Source organism: Halichoerus grypus, chromosome 4 (genome assembly GCF_964656455.1).
Source record: "Halichoerus grypus chromosome 4, mHalGry1.hap1.1, whole genome shotgun sequence".
Lineage (NCBI taxonomy): Eukaryota > Metazoa > Chordata > Mammalia > Carnivora > Phocidae > Halichoerus > Halichoerus grypus.
In genome coordinates, this window is record NC_135715.1 from 161,157,496 (window position 1) to 161,176,702 (window position 19,207).

General features: G+C 42.0%; 1 protein-coding gene across 1 annotated transcript in view; it reads left to right on the plus strand.

The window, feature by feature from the left end:
• Positions 1-4,113: 4,113 nt before the first annotated feature.
• Positions 4,114-19,207, plus strand: part of KIAA2012 (KIAA2012 ortholog) — a 102,849-nt gene continuing 87,755 nt past the window's right edge. Inside the window, exons 1-2 of the mRNA XM_036098612.2 lie at positions 4,114-4,490; positions 5,679-5,963. Coding sequence (XP_035954505.2) covers positions 4,407-4,490; positions 5,679-5,963 — 369 coding nt within the window. The 5' untranslated portion in view covers positions 4,114-4,406. The remainder of the gene's footprint in view (positions 4,491-5,678; positions 5,964-19,207) is intronic.

A 19,207-nucleotide genomic window follows, 5' to 3' on the forward strand; every position in this document is an offset into this window, starting at 1 on the left:
GCTCCTTACTCTTCCCTGAGCAATGGCATTTGCAAAACGGCAACATCTATATTTTATTGCAGTCAGTATGGAGTCTCCCCCTCTATGTCTCACTCAAAGATCAGTTAGGTGAGTGATTATTCCTGATGATTTGATTAATTCATTCAAATCCAAGAGAAGGTTGGCCTGGGCTGCAAGGTCCTGAAAGTCCCTCATTCTGTCCATCCTTTATACTGTTCTCAGAGTTATCTTTCTAAAACCCAGATGGAATCCCATCAACCCCCTGCTTTAAAAAACCTACCTGAGTGAAGTATGTCAATTACTTGTCAGTGAAACTAGAAAAATAAATAAAAAGAGAAAAGGAAAAAAAAGAAATCAATTCTACTAGAAATCACCCACTTAAGCCTACTGTAAAAAGAACCATGCTTTTCTACCCACTGCAAACAACACAGCATAGAAGTGGCCAAATAAAGGAATGTTTGAGACTACAAACACTGTAGTACTTTACACAGTCTTTTATTACAGAACAAGTAGAACTAGTGTCATACAAATTACTCGGAACTACTCTATTTTATGATATATTCCATGTAATTTAATTTTCAGTAATGGATCAGGGCTGTTTCTTCCTTTGAAATTCAAAATAAATCTCATTACAAACTTGTGAACCATTCTGAGGAAAACAAATACAAAAACAAAGTGACCATTAATGTCCTTTTCAAGTCTGAAGTTCTATGAAAACACGAAGGTTAGGAAACGACCTGTGCTTTAATGACCAAAAGGTTTGAAATGATACTACTAAAAATGTCTAAGCAATCTAATTCTGAATCTAATAATTTCCACGTTTTACTGGTTTTGCCTCAAAACCCTTCACATCTATTCTTTTCACCCCTCTCCCACTCCCGCATCTCATAAAATAAAAGAACAAACAAAGAAACCTGAAGAATAAAGTCCAAAGTTCCTTCGCAGGGCACATGTGGCCTTCATGGCCTCGGCCAACTGGCCTATTTCTCCAGCTGCATCTCTACCCACGTGACCTGTGGCTTTGGCTATGCCAAAGACATTGCCCCATCTCCAGAGATCTCAAACTTTCCTGTCCGTGCCTCCTGCAATATCCTCTTTCATCTCCCCTTCCTGCCATACACTGCTGTCTATCAAAGCCCACCTTTAATATCCCTCCTCTTCGTAGCCTTCTACAAAGCCCACCACCACACAACACCCACCCACCTCTTTTCCTGGAGCACCTACTTAACTCCACCTCCATTATCATATCTGTCACATCGCCTCTCAGGTACTGGTTCATATAGGCCTGTCTTCTCAACCCTGCTGGGATCTTCTTTTCTTTCTTTAGTTTCATTATTAACATATAATGTGTTATTTGTTTCAGGGGTACAGGTCTGTGATTCATCAGTCTTACACAACACACAGCGCTCACCACAACACATACACTCTCCAATGTCCATCACCCAGTTACCCCATTCCCCCACCACCAGCAACCCTCAGTTTGTTTCCTGAGATTAAGAGTCTTTTATGGTTTGTCTCCTTCTCCAGTTTTGTCTTGTTTCATTTTTCCCTCTCTTCCCCTATCGTCCTCTGTTTTGTTTCTTAAATTCCACATATTGGTGAGATCAAATGATAATTGTCTTTCTCTGATTGACTTATTTCACTTAGCATAATACCCTCTAGTTCCATCCACGTCATTGCAAATGGCAAGATTTCGATTTTTGATGGCTGCGTAATATTCCATTGTATATATATATATATATATATATATATATACCACATCTTCTTTATCCATTCATCTGTTGATGGACATCTCGGCTCTTTCCATAGTTTGGCTATTGTGGACATCGCTGCTATAAACATTGGGGTGCAGGTGCCCCTTCGGATCACATACATTTGTATCTTTGTGGTAAATACACAGCAGTGCAATTGCTGGGTCATAGGGTCTGCTGGGAGCTTCTTGAGGACAGGGGCCATGTATAGTCATATATATTAATATATGTTATATTATATAATTAATTAATAATATATAATTAATATGTATCTCTCTCAGTAAAGTTTTGTTGAGTGTCCTTTTTGCACATCAAAGGAGCAGAGTGGGAAAGACAGGGAGCAACTGTAGCTTAAGAGCCCCATAAACTATTTGAAACCCACATCTTGTAGGATTTTGTCTCACCTGCTGTGAGGAGCTCACCCCACAATAATGCTGACCAATTGGCCTTCAGATTATAAAGTGATAAATTCAGTTTTTTTGTTTTCTTCTCTTTTTTTAAGACTTAATTGTGGTAAAATATGTATAACATGAAATTTATCATTTCAGTCATTTTTAAATGTACCATTCATTAACATTAAATATATTCATGTTGTTGTACAATTATCACCACCACCCATCTCCAAATTTTTTCATCTTCCCAAACTGAAGATTAAACATTAAACACTAACTTTCCATTCCCTCCTCCCACTCACCCTGGCAAACACCATTCTACCTTTTGTCTCTATGAATTTGACTACTTTGAGTACCTCATATAATTGGAATCGTGTAATCTTTTCCCTTTTGTGACTGGTTTATTTCACTTAGCATAATGTCTTCAAGTTTCTTCCATATTGTAGCCTGAGACCGAATTTCTTTCCTTTTCAAGGTTAGATAATAGTCCATTGTATGTATTTGTGACATTTTGTTCATTCATCTGTCAGTGGATGCTTGACTTGTTTCCATATTTTGGCTATTGTGATACTGCTATAAACATGGGGTATTTAAATATCTATTTGAATCCTTGCTTTCATTTCTTTTGGATTATATACCCAGAAGTGGAATTGCTGGATCATATGGTATTCATTTTTTGAGGAACTGCCATACCGTTTTCCACAGTGGCCGCACTGTTTCACATTCCCAGCAACGGTGCACAAGGGTCCTAATTTCTTCGTGTCCTCACTAACACTTGGTATTTTGTTTTGTTTTGTTTTTTAGCAATAGCCATTCTAATGAGTATTGAAATGGCACCCACTGTGGTTTTGACTGAATTCAGTTTTGAACCTCTGCATTCAATGCCTTAATTTTCCATGATAAACCAAATCTAATTATATAGCATGACCTGTATTTTTTCCTCCTGAGCCTTGAACCTGCCTTCTGGGAAAGTCACCACCACGGAGGGAGATCTAAAAGGTCACTGGGCCCATAGCCTGTTGTACTTCTTCCGGAAAGTCTGCAGGGGGCACTCTCACAAGGTTGCCATGGGGGCTCAGCTGACGATGACAGGGCAGGTTGGTTTTCCAGATCAAAGCAGGGTTCTAGATCACCAGCCAAAGGGTCCTTTGGTTTCCTGACTCTCTTTGCCCCCGTCCTGCCCTCCTAGTGTCAGCATCGAGGAGAACCAAGCAGCCCAGGCTATAGCCATGTTTCCCAAAGTGGGTGCTAACGGTATGTGGAGTGGGAAAATTCTGCATCATGCAGGACAGTCCTGCACACTGCAGACCATTTAGCATCCCAGGACCCTGCCTGCTAAATGCCAGTAGAGGTCCCCAGTCATTGTGACAACCCAAATGTCACCCCCACACACACATCTTCCAAGTACCCCCCCTCTGGAAATTGGGAGTTGCCCAAATGAAATATGCAAAGGAACCTGGAGATTCCCAGTATCTGCGCTCACCCATGCAAAGCAGCAGCTACCATGAAAGGCCTCATGTCCAGTTGAGGAGATGCTGGAGCTTGGCCAACGAAAACGTCACAGTTGCTTTAGGTGACCGAGACAACTCCTCTGAATCTGCTAGTGGTTAGTTGACAGTGAAAGGCTAGCATATCAAGAGAAAGGGGAAGACACTTTCTAAAAGCAAGATGAGTACTATAACAGAAAAAATACCCCAATATCACCCCCTGCTCCTGCGATCAGGACTTGAAATCTGAGCCTGGTCCCTTAAACGTCCATTTGACCTTCCCTACCCCCGCCCCCCCAGTGTGTGAACACTGCCCGCAGCAGTCTCTGCCTTGCCTGGGCTGGTTTAAGAGACTTCACGTCCCTGTGCTGCCATAGCAACCAGGAAACAACCTTCCGCTCACAATGAGAAGGATGGTGCAGTGGCCCAGATCTGTAGATGCACACGGCCCCGTAACAGAGCAACAGGACCAAGGGACAACAAGGGCGCAGGCGAAGGAGAGAGAGAGGTTGCCCAGAGAGTAGACAATCCAGAGCTTGAGGAGTCTGGGTTTGCGGTTTATTTTTTCTCCCGACAAAGACACACACTGTCTAAACTGTGTGGCTGGTTGTTATTAAGAAGCTGCTGTACGAAGGAAAAATGTATTTAATAAAAGGCCCAGTGTTTGTGGTCTTCTTGGGCTCACTGCTGAGCTCAGGAAATCTTGAGGTGTGACCAGTTTTCAGCCTTCAAAACCAAGATGAACTGCCCTTGAGAAGGGTGGTCAGAAGGGAAACATGTTCACACTCTCTCTCCTGAGCCGGGGACATGGGAAGTTGGTCCAGAACAAACAGAAGCTAGAAGTCTATTTTGAACCAGAGGTGAGTCTTAGAGCTGAATATTTTGGGGGTGGGAGGAGAATGCTCTTAGAGCTGAATATTTTGGGAGAATATTTTGGGGCTGAGCCGTGCTTGTCTTGGTTTGGTTTGTTAGTGAGGTTGGGGGGGTGGGGGTCGCTGGTAGACGTTCCCTCCTCCTTGGTAAAACTCAAGAATATAAGGAAGTTTGCTTGCACATCGATACTGCCCCTGGAACCCTCCTCCTTCCCCTCGCACACTGACTTACAGCCTCATTTGCTTTAGACTGAAGGAGATCCCAGACTGTTTAGAATTCAGATGGTTTGGTTCAAGACCAGAATTTCCACCTGGGATCTAGGCAAGTTGATGGCTGTTTGGTTTTTAGAAGTTTTGCTCTGTGGTTGAAATGCTGTGTATGTTCATACCATTTCGATGGCTTCCTTGAACTTTCTGGAATTCAACCCAGAGGACTCATACTTAACATAGGCAAAAAATAAAAATAATTTTTTTTTTTTAATCTCATTTTAGAAGATTTTAAAGAGGTGGCAAAATTCCCTTGTACTGGAATTTTATTTCACTGAATCCTCCCAGGAATAAGAAACCCAGTGGGGTTCTTTGAAAATGTTTGGATCACACAGAGATTTCCATTGTCATGGTAGCTTGTCGTGATATTTGACCTTTGCTATATTAAAAGACCTATAAAGTTTCAAAGGACCTCTGTGGCCAATGGCATTTACTTACTTAGAAGATATGCAACTACTTTATAGGGTCCGAAATAGCCAAATTAGGTAATGTTACATAGCATCTGGAATATGCACAGAAAGCCTTCCTGTGTACAGCTGAAGTGAGGGTTGGAATGAATGGTTTTCCCCTATTTAAACTGCCATCTAGTCCATAATTTCAAAGTTATTTGCTGCCCTTGATACTTACGACTACTTACTTGCATACCAGGACATTTTAACTAGCCTACTGAAGCCTCCAGGCATGAATGGCTCTGCTGAAAGTTGTATGGGGTAAAACCGAACCCTGCCTGAGGTTCTACTGATTCCGAGATGTGGAGAACAAAATCAGTTGCTCCGAAGAGTGCTTGTGTCCCGTGACAGCATGAAAACAATTCACAGAAAATCGGTCACTAAAAAACTGTCAAACACCTTGCACCAGGTCTGTTGCTATCAAGGGGCCATGGATTGAGGTGGTTTCTTTCCATTGCAGGATTACTTGAACTGGAAGTCTCCAGAAGATTATGTCCTGGTCAGCAAACCAAAGGAGGAGGGCAGTGCCAACCCGCACACCTGGAGCCTCTTTCTCCCCAAAACATTCAGTACTAGGAAGGGGGCCCTGATCCTCTACTCAGAAGGTTTAGCCTTATCAGCATGGACACCGGAAGAGAGGAGACAAGGCCCCCACCGCCCCAGAGGCCACAGGAAGAGGCCGGGTCTTGAACTGCGCACACTTCAGGACCTCAAAAAAGCCATCCTGGCGTACGGAAGGAGAGAGGTAGGCAGAGCAGTCCTGGGTTTGGGGAAGGCGCTGGTCTGCGTGTCTGGAAATCCAGTCGCAGCTTTGGCTACACCGTCTCAGACCCCAGGGAAGGTATGAAACCCTAGGACCTCCGTCGCCTCATCTCTCAGATGGGCTTGTACTCTGGGCCCTATGGGCCTCACGCAGTGGTCGCGGGGCTTCAATGAGATACTGTATGTGAAAGGGCTCTGAAAGCATCGGGGCAGAGTTACCCTCATCTTGTATTTTCCTTTCCGTTAGAGTAACACAAAGTCCTTTTCAGCTTCAGACAGATCCAGGCCAGCAGACGTTTCATCAGAATCCTTGAAATCCTGTCTCATAGCCACAAGCATCATCCTCACACCTCTGATGTTTTTGGCTTTGTGGAAGGGAGAGGGAGAACATTTTAAATATTTACCTTGAGCCCTTTAGCATCTGCGGGAGAAGTTAATGAGTTTTTCCATTCTGAATTTAATCTTAAGGGAAAACCCCTGTGCTCATTTTTCTGATTCATACTTTCTAATGTCTTATGAGATGTCCACATGGCCCCTGATGGATGTAACTGCATGCATCAGCCCTTTGGCTGAGGCCATGAGAGAGTCTGGAAAGATGTGTCACTTTATACAACTCTAGGTTATAGATGCTGGGTTACTCCCTAGTTTGTTTTTTTTTTTTAAAGATTTTATTTATTTATTTGAGAGAGAGCAGAGAGTGGGGAGGGAGGGGATAGAGGGGCAGAGGGAGAGGCCGACTCCCTGCTTAGCAGGGAGCCTGATGTGGGGCTTGATCCCAGGACCCCGAGATCATGACCTGAGCCGAAGGCAGACGTTTAACCAACTGAGCCACCCAGGCACCCCGACTGCTCCCGAGTTTACTGCTGGCTTCTCATCTCCCACAGGCTAAAGTCATTAGCTTCTTATGCCAGGCCCTTCAGGCTGACTTTCTTTTCTAAAGCTAGCAGCATCTGCCAGTCGTTCTTACCACCACCTTAACTATGAACCCCTCAAGACCCCACCCATGTGAATAGCTCAGTGTTCCCCACACATTCTGTGCCCTTTTCTGACTATGCTTTTGCATCTGCTTCTATGCTCCTGCTTACACTTCAAAGCTCCTGCTGACCCTTCAAAATACGACTCAGATGTCCTTTCCTCAGTGAAGCTTTCTCCCATTTCTCTAGGCAAAGATATCCCATTGCTCTCTCCTCTGTGAACATTCCCATAGCATCATGCATTGCAATGTATCTCTTTATCCATCTGTTACCATCTCCTTGAGGGCAGGGACCATGTCTAAATCATTTCCAGAAAACAGTGACTACCCACAAATGTTGGTGGAATGAATAAATCGATCCTGTAGGGCATTTTCAGTGTTTCTTACATCATCTCCCAATATCATTGTTGGGCAACTTATCACCTACCCCACCCTAGACAGAGTTTCCAAAAGGAAAGATTCCTGTCCCCTTTTCCTTCTTTCAAAATACAGAGAAGCTTTTTTTTTTTTTTAAGATTTTATTTATTTGAGAGAGAGAGAGCAGCAGAGGGAGAGGGAGAAGCAGGTTCCTTGCTGAGCAGGGAGCCGGATGTGGGGCTCGATCCCAGGAGCCTGGGATCATGACCTGAGCCAAAGGCAGACACTTAACTGCCTGAGCCCCCCAGGCATCCCCAAAATACAGAGAAGCTTAATGATGTGACCAAATGCCCATTGTCCTTTGTCTTAGAATCATAAATTTTTGGGTGAAAGGAAACCAATTATTGTGGAAATCTTACTATTATTTTATAGCCCTTATTTTATTTAATCTTCACAGTGACTCAGTGACATATGGTTTTTCTTCCCCCCTTTCATAAATGAGAAAACTGAGGCTCAGAGGAGTTAAGTGACCTGGCCAATGTCTCAGAGCTAGTAAGTGACAGAGCCAGAATTCCAGCCCGGAATTGCCTGCCTCTCTAGGGCAGCATGCTTTGTACTTTGCCCTATTGTCTGTGGACTTGGAAGGGCCCCCAGATGTCATTGTGCCAGGCCTTGGCCTATTTGTCCTCAAATCCATTCCTCACCTTTACTTTACTCTGCTCTGCACAAAAGTGGGGTTGACCACAGGCTATATGTAATTCCACAAACATCTGTGTCAACTAACTTCTAATTGAATTTGCTAGTGGAAGACACCGGAAGGAGACAGGAAAGAGAGGAGAGAAGAAAGCCAAGGTATTTCTCCCCTTCCATTCCATCTGTAGGTGTTGAGAAACACCCGCATCCCCTCTGTGGTCCAGCTCCCTCCCGACAGACAGGCCCAGTGTGGCTCCTCACCAGGTTCCTCCAGCTGACCCCACCTGCTCCTCCCTCTGTCCTTGAGCCCAGGGATGGTGCTGGCTTTTTGATTACTAATCTCAGCGTTGCCTCGCCGTCTTCCTGGCTTCTGAGCTCTCTAATCACCTGTGCAACCAATGCCCTGATTTAAATTTTTGCTGCGTTTAAGTACTTAGAGTGGTTTCTGTTTTCCTAATTAAACACTGCTATGTAGGCTAACTTCCTGTCAAGAGTAAGAATCCCTTCCACAGCTTTCAGACACTTGACTATTTCAGGCAGCAGGGATATTTTTACTTTATAAAGTAGAAGAGTCTATTTGGGGATGGCTACCTCTTGGGTTAGACTTGAGCTCAGTGAAAAGAGGGTAAGTTCCTGTCCTCCCCTGGTACCCACCTACCAGATTTATAACACACACCTGTAACAAAACACAATATGTCATCTACCCCCGAGTGGGGAGAAGGGAAATTGTGTGAAGAAATCAGAAACGAAAGAAAAGAATAGTTACAGGCAGAAATTCACGATTGGAGGACATTGTAGGTTGAAATAGGAGGAGCAATTTGAAGGGATTTGGGATTAAAGAAAAGGAACAGCTCAGAAGAGGAGAGCTTTATAAACTACAGACCACCATCTGATTATGAAAACTACAGACTACATCATAACATCCGGTGCTGAGAAGGCTGTGGGGAAATGAGCTGTCTCATACATTAGGAGCACATTCACATGACTTTTCGGGAGGGCATTTTGGCAAAAGCCTATAAAGAGCTAATACTCTGATTCGGCATTCTACTTTTAGGAATTTGCCTTAGGAAATAATCAGAGCTGTGCCCAATGATTTACACCCAAGAATGTTTACTACAGGTTATTTATTACTATACAAAACATTGAAAATAATAAATGTCCAACAATGAAACATTGATTAAATAAATTATAGTACAGTCATATAATGGGTTTGGAGTCAGGCAATAAAGTCATGTACTAGTCATGAATAACGTGAGAAAATATCCACAGTATATTCTTAGGACAGATTACAATGTAATATTCATCTAATAAAAATACTGAAGTTCATTAACATTTTTTGAGTATTTACTACGTTCCTGCTACCGTTTTAAGTACTCTCTGTGTATAACTCATGTATGCTTCCTATCAGTCCTGAGGGTGTACTGTTATTAACCCATTTTAGAGGTGAGGAAATTGAAGCACAGAGAGCTTGAGTCATTCACTCAAGATTATACAGCCATGTAGATGATCACCCCAGAATTCGAGACTAGGCAGTACAGAAAACATCGCCCCTCTAATGTGATCCCAATTTTCAAAAATTAGTTATACAAGCAGAAGGATGCACATCAACATTTAACCATGGGTGGTCGAATTAAAAGTCGTATTTTTATTTATACATACCTTTTTACCAAACATTATTTTTTTTAAGTCATGGAATTTTAAAAAATAAGATAAAAATCTATGGGGAATCTCTCATCTTTATATGGATTCCCTGTGTATATGTAATTAAATTAGATTTCCTCCTGTTAAAAATAAACATTGTTAAAAGTAAAAATCTATTGAAAAATAAAAATCTATTCCTCTGAAGGAAGTAAACAGTGGCAGAGAGAGTGTGGTTGAACCTAAGGAGCCAGGTGAGGTCAGGAAGGGAAATGAAATAGAAACAGCGCTGTAAATTAGGCCTACCAATAACCACATCATCTATGTCTCAGGGTCAGTATTTCGTTGTCCAAATAGTATATAGTTCAAGGGTTAAAAACACCACACTCAAAGTAAAAGAACCAAATTGGGCAGGAGGGAATGGGAGATAGTTAACAGACAGAGTAGTGCTACTTACAGAAGGATCTCTACTGGCTAAACTGTGAATCAGGAAACCAGCAAAATTCCAGCTCATTCAGACCTGTGATACTAGAGCCCATCACAGGGAGGTGCAATTAAATTTTTCAACCATCTCACATTATTTCCACTTCCATACGTGGATATAATGACATGCATGTGGCAGTATGTCTGGGTTTTATAGCTCAACATATACTTACCCTTTAACTTTCTTGATGGCCCAACTCCCAACGAGCAAAGATAAGTGTTAAGTCAAGAAATTAGATGGCAGAGTTCTCACAATTGTAGATACACACAATATGTTGCTTGTTTGTTTTTTTTTAAAGGAGAAAATATTGTTAAAACATTCCCAAAGCGGTAACCATTTTTCCTGAGGGCTTTAATTCATTCGGCTTCCCATTATTTAGACATCAAATAGCTATAAAACCTAAATAACCATAATTTGAGGTAGTATCTAAATGATAGTCATAATGATTCTCTTGAAACATGGCAGAATCTTCAAGTACTTCTCAAATCATCAGAAATATGCAATAATTTTCACATTGTTTTAGTATTTCCTATTCTTTTTTAAAAATATATTTTAGGGGGCTCCTGGGTGGCTCAGTCGTTAAGCATCTGCCTTCGGCTCAGGTCATGATCCCAGGGTCCTAGGATCCAGCCCCACATCGGGCTCCCTGCTCCATGGGAAGCCTGCTTCTCCCTCTCCCACTCCCCCTGCTTGTGTTCTCTCTCTCGCTGTCTCTCTCTCTCTCTGTCAAATAAATAAATAAAATCTTTAAAAATATATATATATATGTATTTTAGTTTTATTTGGTTACAAAGAGTGTGGGGGTTTTTGAGTTTTGTTTTGGTTTTTTTTTAAGTGATCTCTACGCCCAGCATGGGGCTTGAACTCATAACCAGGAGATCAAGAGTTGCATGCTCTACCGATTGAGTCAGCCAGGTGCCCTAGTATTTTTTTTACTTTTTTTAAGTTATTTATTTATTTATGTGTTCACTGGAGAGGAGGGAGGAGCAGAGGGAAAGGGAGAGGAGAAGAAGACTCCTTGCTAAACATGGAGTCCGATGCAGGGCTGGATCCCACAACCTTGAGATCATGACCTGAGTCAAAAGCGAGAGTCGGCCACTTAACCAAATAAGCCGCCCAGGTGCCCCTCTTTTTCTTATATTTTTAGAATTTTGTAAATCTGGTGATATTTTTAAGTGTCCAACAATGGAACATTGCTTAAATAGTATATTAAAAATAATTTGGGGGCACCTGGGTGGCTCATTTGGTTAAGCATCTGCCTTTGGCTCAGGTCATGATCCCAGGTCCTGGGATCGAGTCCCGCACCAGGCTCCCTGCTCAGCGGGAAGTCTGTTTCTCCCTCTGCTCCTCCCCACACTTGTGCTCGCTCTCTCTCTCTCTCTCTCTCTCTCACAAAAATAAAGAAATAAAATATTTTTAAAAATAAATAAATAAATAAAAATAATTTGTTTCAAAAATTCAATTCACAGAGCATCCCATTTCCCTGTCCCATTGAGGGATAAATAGGATTTAGATTACCATAGTTGATTTCAACCAAGGTTGTATTGCTCCTGACATCTCCCTTATAAATGTGGCTGCATTTAAGGGTAATATCAACCTTGTTCCACTGAATATATCCCTACACATTCTACACTGCCTAATACTCAAGACTCAAGGTTCTTAACTCTTTATTTAGTGTTTTCAGCCAAAGTCCAAACCATGAAGGCACCTTCAGGCTACTATTTTATCAAGTAATATTGTGAGAAATATGCTTTTTGAATAAAGTTTATTTTCCTGTCCTGAACATAATGATTCATCATACAAAATAGAAAAATACAGAAAAGTAGGCAGAATAATAAATTATTTTTTGAGCTAAAGATCAGGAGGAAGAAGTTCCCTTTGCAACAACCTGCTACTTTTGTGATGGTGTTCCTAAGAAGTGCTCAGTGCTGATGGCTATCAACAAAGCGTCAAGTAGGCACCAAAGCAGTGAAAGGTGAACAGAGTGACTTGACTGTACTCTTTCTGCCAACTGTCCTCCATCTGAGCAGCTCCTGAGCAGTTGTACTTAGAGCCTTTAATAAAGCTAGAAGTAGGAAAGATCAAGAGTGAATCATGGTTCAACCGTGACAATGAGGTCAAAGGTATTGTCAATGATAGCGAGCACTTATTGAGTGCTTAGTGTATGCCTGGCATTTTATCTATATAACCTCACTCAATTTGCACAAGTTTATGAGCTGGGTGTTAGCTTTACCCCCCATTTTGTAGGAGGAAACACTGGGGCTTGAAGTTAATTAACTTGCCCGAAGTTACACATCTAAGGGGTGGAGCTAGGATTAGAAGCCAGACAACTGATTCCAAAGCCCCACTCCTAATGCCTACAGGGCCTGATTTTGAAGATTCCACACACTCCAGAGAAAAGAAGCATCCCTCTTGCTTTAACAGCATTTTTTAAAAAGGGACCTGGGTCTTCCAAAACATCCCTTAAAACCATTTATAATTCTGGGAAAGCAAATCAGATTTTCATCAAAATCTATCTGAGTTATAGGTAATATGTTCATAGTTAGCCATATATATGATCCATTAGACTTCTGTTTTTCTAGGCTTTATGTATTTCATCCATTGGTTCCCTTGTATAACCAACAGATAGAATATTTATAATAATGGCTCACATTTATGTAACACTATTACATCCATCACTATTACAAGCACTTTACACTTATTTCATTTAATCCTCACAACTTTATAAGGTGTGTTGTAAAATTTATAACAACTTAAAAAATATATTAAAAATATACGCATATATAACATATAACAACTTTATAAGTGTGACATAAAATTTACCACTTAAATTAATTTTATTTATTTTTTTTTTTTTAAAGATTTTATTTATTTATTTGAGAGAGAGAATGAGAGACAGAGAGCACAAGAGGGAAGAGGGTCAGAGGGAGAAGCAGACCCCCCGCTGAGCAGGGAGCCCGATGTGGGACTCGATCCCGGGACTCCAGGATCATGACCTGAGCCGAAGGCAGTCGCTTAACCAACTGAGCCACCCAGGCGCCCCCACTTAAATTAATTTTAAATATACAGTTCAATGGCAGTAAGTACATGCACATTGTTGTACAATGATTACCACCATCCATCTCCAGAGCTCTTTTCTTAAGTTTTTATTTTATTTATTCTTTTTAAAAGATTTATTTATTTATTTGAGAGAGAGAGCACATGCGTGAGCTGGGGGAGGGGCAGAGGGAGAGGGAGAGAGAGAGCATCTCCAGCAGACTCCCCGCTGAGTGCAGAGCCAGACAGACACAGATGCGGAGCTCAATCTCATGACCCTGAGATCATGACCTGAGCCAAAAATCTAGAGTCATACATTTAACCGACAGAGCCCCCCAGGCACCCCCTTAAGATTTTATTTTTAAGTAATCTCTACACTCAACATGGGGCTTGAACTTATAACCCTGAGAGAAGAGTCACATGTTCCACCAACTGAGCCTGCCTGTTTTACAAAAGTAAAACTCTGTACCCTTTAAACAATAACTTCCTATTTCCTCCTCCCCACCAGCTACTGGCAACCATCATTCTACTTCTTGTCTCTATGAATTTGACTACTCTAAGTACCTCATCTGAGTGGAATCATATAGTAGTTATCCTTTTAGTATTTTGTGACTGGCTTATTTCACTTAGCATAACATCTTCAAGGTTCATTCATGTTGTAGCATGTATCAGAATTTCTTTTTTTTTTAAAGCTGAATAATAGTCCTCTATGTATAGACCAAGTTTTGTTTATCCATCCATCAGTCAATAGACATTTAGATTGTGTCCATATTTTGGCTATTGTGAATAAAGTTGCTATACACATGGGTGCATAAATATCTATCTGTTCGGGCCACCTGGCAGGCTCAGTTGGGTGTAGAGATTACTTAAAAAATAAAATCTGAAAAAAAATCTTAAAAAAAAATCTATCTGTTCATATCCCTGCTTTCAGTTCTTTAGAGTACATACCCAGAAGTGGAATTGCTGGATCATATGGTAATTTTTTTTTTCATTTTTTGGGGAACTGCCATATTGTTTTCCCTAGCAACAGCTGCATCATTTTACATTCCCACCAGCAATGCACAAGGGTCCCAATTTCTCCACATCCTCACCAACACTTGTTATCTTCTGTTGTTGTTGTTTTTTTTAGTAATAGCCATCTTAATGGGTGTGAAGTGATATTTCATCATGGTTTTGATTTTCATTTCCTTAATGATAAGTAAGCATTGAGCTTACTTTTCATGTCCTTATTGGCCATCTGTATACCTTTTTTAGAGGTCTACAAGTCCTCTACCCAAGTCCTTTGTCCATTCTTAAAATCAGGTTGTTTTGCTTTGTTTGTTTTTGAGTTGCGGGAGTTCTTTATATATTCTAGATATTAATCCCTTATCAGATATATGATTTGCAAATAATTTCTCCCATTCTGTGGGTTGCCTTTTCAGTGTGTTGACATTGTTCTTTGATGCACAACTCTTAAATTTTTATGAAGTCCAACTTACCCATTTTTTCGTTTGTTGCCTGTTTTTTTGGTGTTATATATCCAATAAATTATTTCCAAATCCAATGTCATGAAGCTTTTCTCCTATATTTTCTTCTTAAAAGTTTTATAATTTTAGCTCTTATACTTAGGTCTTTGATCCATTTTGAGTTAGTTTTTGTGTATAGTGTAAGGTAATGGTCCAACTTCATTTTTTTGCATGTAGGATATGTATTTTTTTCATCTTCATTTGACAGTTTCTTAACTGAGGCTCAGATGGGTCAAGTAATTTCCCCAAAGTCACACAGCTAGTAAATGATGGAGCCAGGATTCAGACCCAGGAAGACTGAGCTCTTACAAGAACTGAAGCTTAATTTTTGCTGTTTTCAATTCTAATTGTTGTACCTTTGCTTTTATGACATATGACTGGTCAAATCTTTGATGCTAAATGGTTTGGTCAGGAATCAAGCCCTGTTACAACATTGTAACTATGGGAAAATTCATACCATTTTCTGATTCTCTCTCTTCTTTTTTAAGATTCACTTATTATGGGATGCCTGGGTGGCTCAGATGGTTAAGCGTCTGCCTTCGGCTCGGGTCATGATCTCCGGGTCCTGGGATCGAGCCCCACATTGGGCTCCCTGCTTGGCGGGGAGCCTTCTTCTCCCTCTCCCTCTACTGTTCCCCCTGCTTGTGCTCTCTCGCTCTGTCAAATAAATAAATAAAAAATCTTTAAAAAAAAAAAAGATTCACTTATTATTTGAGAGAGAGAAGAGAGCATGAGTGGGAGGGGCAGAGGAGAGGGAGAGAGAGTCTCAAGCAGACTCTGCCCCGAGCATGGACCCCAATGTGGGGCCAATCCCACAACCCTGAGACCATGAACTGAGCAGAAACCAGGAGTCAGATGCTTAACTGACCGCACCACCCAAGCACCCCGAGTCTCTTTATAATGGCTTGATATCCAGGAACATATAATCACCAAAGATATATGGGAGAGAGATAGTATCATTTGCACAGAATCACAGAAATTAAACCTGCAGAGAAAACGGCTGGCTGAGAGTGGTAGTGTTCACCCAAAGCTGATTAAAGTCGGGCTAGGGGTGGAGAAGGCTTTCTAGGCACGGCTGCAAGTAGTGCACATCTGCCCATTCCCGTTATCCCCCGCTTCTACCCAGCGGCACTGCCCGGGTATCTCCCAGGCTGGCTCCAGTCAGACCTGCACAGGGGCAACAACAGCGGGTGGTCAGCCTCTGTGTGAAGGTTTGGCTCCCGCAAGCCTGACGGAGAAACAGGAAGCACCGGCTGTGTTCCCCCTCAGAGAAGACTTCTGACTGAAGTGGGCAGTTCAAGGTACAGGTTTTCAGCAGGGAAGGACAGACATTTTTGGGATTTTGATTCAACTGAGCTAACATCTTGAGTGGTTATTAACTAGAATAGTGTCTGACCTATGTCCGGTGCTCAACACATGGGATGAACACATTAGTTGCCCGGGTGGGACAGGGAGAGGCCATAACCTCTACCCAGTAGGGGTGTGCAAGGACCAGATTAGAGTGACTACCTCTCGGAGGAGGTAGAATTTGAGCTGAGTCTCGTGGTACAAGTAAGTGCAGAGAAAGCTTCCAGTCATAGGTAAGTGAAGGCCTAGAGGGGAGAGCCGGCGGAAGGAAGTCGGGGCAATTAGACAGCTGGGACTCTTAGCCGGAAATGCACCTGGAGATGTGGGTGGGGTCAAATTGTGCAGGGCTTTGTCTGCCAGTCCTGGGATTTCTGGACTTCTCTCTTTACCCCTCTGTCGATCCTGCACACAAAGGCTGGCCACCGTCTGTGTGAGATGGCAGCTGTCTGTCCGGGCTTTTCTTGCCCTCCTGGGGACTCTGGCGCCCTGCCACCCCATATCTGCTGAGCAGGATCACAGCCTGCAGCGGCTCCTTCGTTCTCTGGAAACCCTCACTGGCTAGCACTGGGGCTGGGTGGACGTGACAGCCAGTGCAGGGGTGGGGACCGGTACTGGGCGTCCCCTCGGCTCCTCTGCATATGGAGGCCCGGCGGGCACTGGGAACATGGCTTGCCAGAGAAAGTCCCTTATTAAAGGAAGCACTCTGGTGGAGTGTGGACAACAGGCTGCTCTGTGCACACTAATTACTCATTTCAGAAGAAACCAAAAGCTGGAGTTGATTGGCAAAGCCAAGGCAGGCATGAGAAGTTTGAAACCATCACAGCCAGCCTCCTGCTGTCACTTATTTCCCTATTCCAGAAACTCCCTTCCCGGCTCCCTTCTGTCTCCTTTGATGTTTTATAGTAACTTCTGGGTGGTTAGAGGTCCAGGATAATGTTGGAGAAGGAATTGAGAGGAGTGTGGGTACAATAAAATAAATTAATTTTTTAACATGTTTTCTATGTATTAATATAATCTAAACATATTATTGGATTTTTTATTTTATTTCAAAAAAGGGAGAAGAAAAAAAAACTAACTGTAACCTTATGCCCAACACCCTATAACCACTGTTATTAGAATTTTAATATATTTTCTTCCAGTCTTTCCACCATGATTATATAGTTATAAAATATACTTTTATGAGATTGTGATTGTACTTTACATTCTCCCTTGTATCTCGCTTTTTTCTACTTAACATATTATTCTACACCTTGGATATGAGTGAATAGATTTAACCCTGCCTGGTCTTCTTGGTAGCCCTAAGCAGGTCTTGGGCCTCTCTCAGTGCATCAGTTTATCCAATGAGATGTGAAATTTATCAACCAACTTCACAAGCATGATTTGAGAAACTATTAAAAAAAACCCAGAAAACTAGAAAAAACTTCAGAGAAACTGTGGCAGGCAGAATCATGACTCCCGAAGATGTCTATGTCCTAATCCCTGGAACATATGAATATATTAGATTAAATGGCAAGGAAAATAAAGTTTCAGATAGAATTAAGGTTACTAATCAGATGGCCTTAAAATAAAGAGATTATTGGGGAACCTGGGTCACTCAGTTGGTTGAGCTTACGACTCTTGGTTTCAATTCAGGTCATGATCTCGGGGTCGTGGGATTGAGGACCACCTCAGGCTCTGTGCTCAGCGGGAAGTCTGCTTCTCCTTCCCTCTCCCTCTGCCCCTCCCCCTGCTCACAAGCGAAAGCTCGCGCTCTCTCTCTCTCAAATAAATAAACAAATCTTAATTTTTTAAAAAAGAGATTATCCTGAATTATCTGGGCAGGTTAATGTAATTACAAGGATCCTTAAAAGTGCTAGAAGGAATTGAAAGGGAGAACCAGAGAGATAGCAGCATGAGGACTTAGCCCAATTTTGCTGGTTTTAAAGACAGAAGAAGGGGTCACATGCAAGGAATGCAGGCAGCCTGTTGGAACTGGAAAACACCAAATAAAACAGATTATCCCCTAGAGTGTCCAGAAAGAACACAGCCCTGTCAACACCTTGATGTTAGCCCAGTGAGATCCCTTTTAAACTTCTGACTTCCAGAACTATAATATCATAAATGTTTATTGTTTAAAGCCACTAAGTATATGGTAATTTGTCAAAGTAGCAGCAGGAAACTGGGGTGCCTGGGTGGCTCAGTTGGTTAAGCGTCTGCCTTCGGCTCAGGTCATGATTCCAGAGTCCTGGGATCCAGCCCCATGTCAGGCTCCCTGCCTCGCAGGAAGCCTGCTTCTCTCCCTCCCTCTGTGTGTTCTCTCTCTCTCTTTTGCTCTCACTCTCGCTCTCAAGTAAATAAATTTTTTTATTTTTTTTAAAAGATTTTACTTATTTGACAGAGACACAGCGAGAGAGGGAACACAAGTGGGGAAGAGGGAGAAACAGACTCCAGCTGAGCAGGGAGCCCGATGCGGGGGCTTGATCCCAGGACTTGAGCCGAAGGCAGATGCTTAAGGACTGAGCCACCCAGGTGCCCCTAAAATCTTTTTTTTTTTTAAAGCAGCAGTAAGAAACTAATACAGAGGCCAAGATCAGCTTTCAAACTATAGGCAAAAATGTACTAGATACCCCAAATTCCAGGACAAAGGATTTCCTAACTCTTCTCGGCAACTCCCTGCCCCATTTAGCAAGTTGCCCAGTAAAGCTCCAGAACCAAGCTGATACTTCAGAAATACCCACGAATGGGAAACAATAAGGGGCTCTTGTCCAGATCAAACAGTGCATCATGCCATCTGTGTAGGGACTACAACGTCTCAGAGGAGGCGTGGTCTTATTGCATTCAGAGAGAAGTCATTTGAAGCAAAGATTTACAGGGAGGAAATGAGGCTCCAATTCACCCAGAAAAGGCCTTGAATCTAATGCTTAATATTCCATGGCTTACCACAGTGCCTGGCACGTAGAAGATGCTCAGGAAAGATTATTGCATGACCCCCAAATGAAAAAATGGAGTGAGAGAGAACTTGAATCACTTTGCTTCCACTGCCCTCCCTATAATTCTTTCTTATCCTCTGGAAAAATCCTCAAGATTTATGTGGGACTGAATTATTCAGGATCTTTTTGCACTTGAAGTATCTGCCATATAAAATGTCCAAACATCAAAGACCAGTTGATGCTTTGTTTGGATTCTAAACATTCATTTAATATACAAATTCCTAA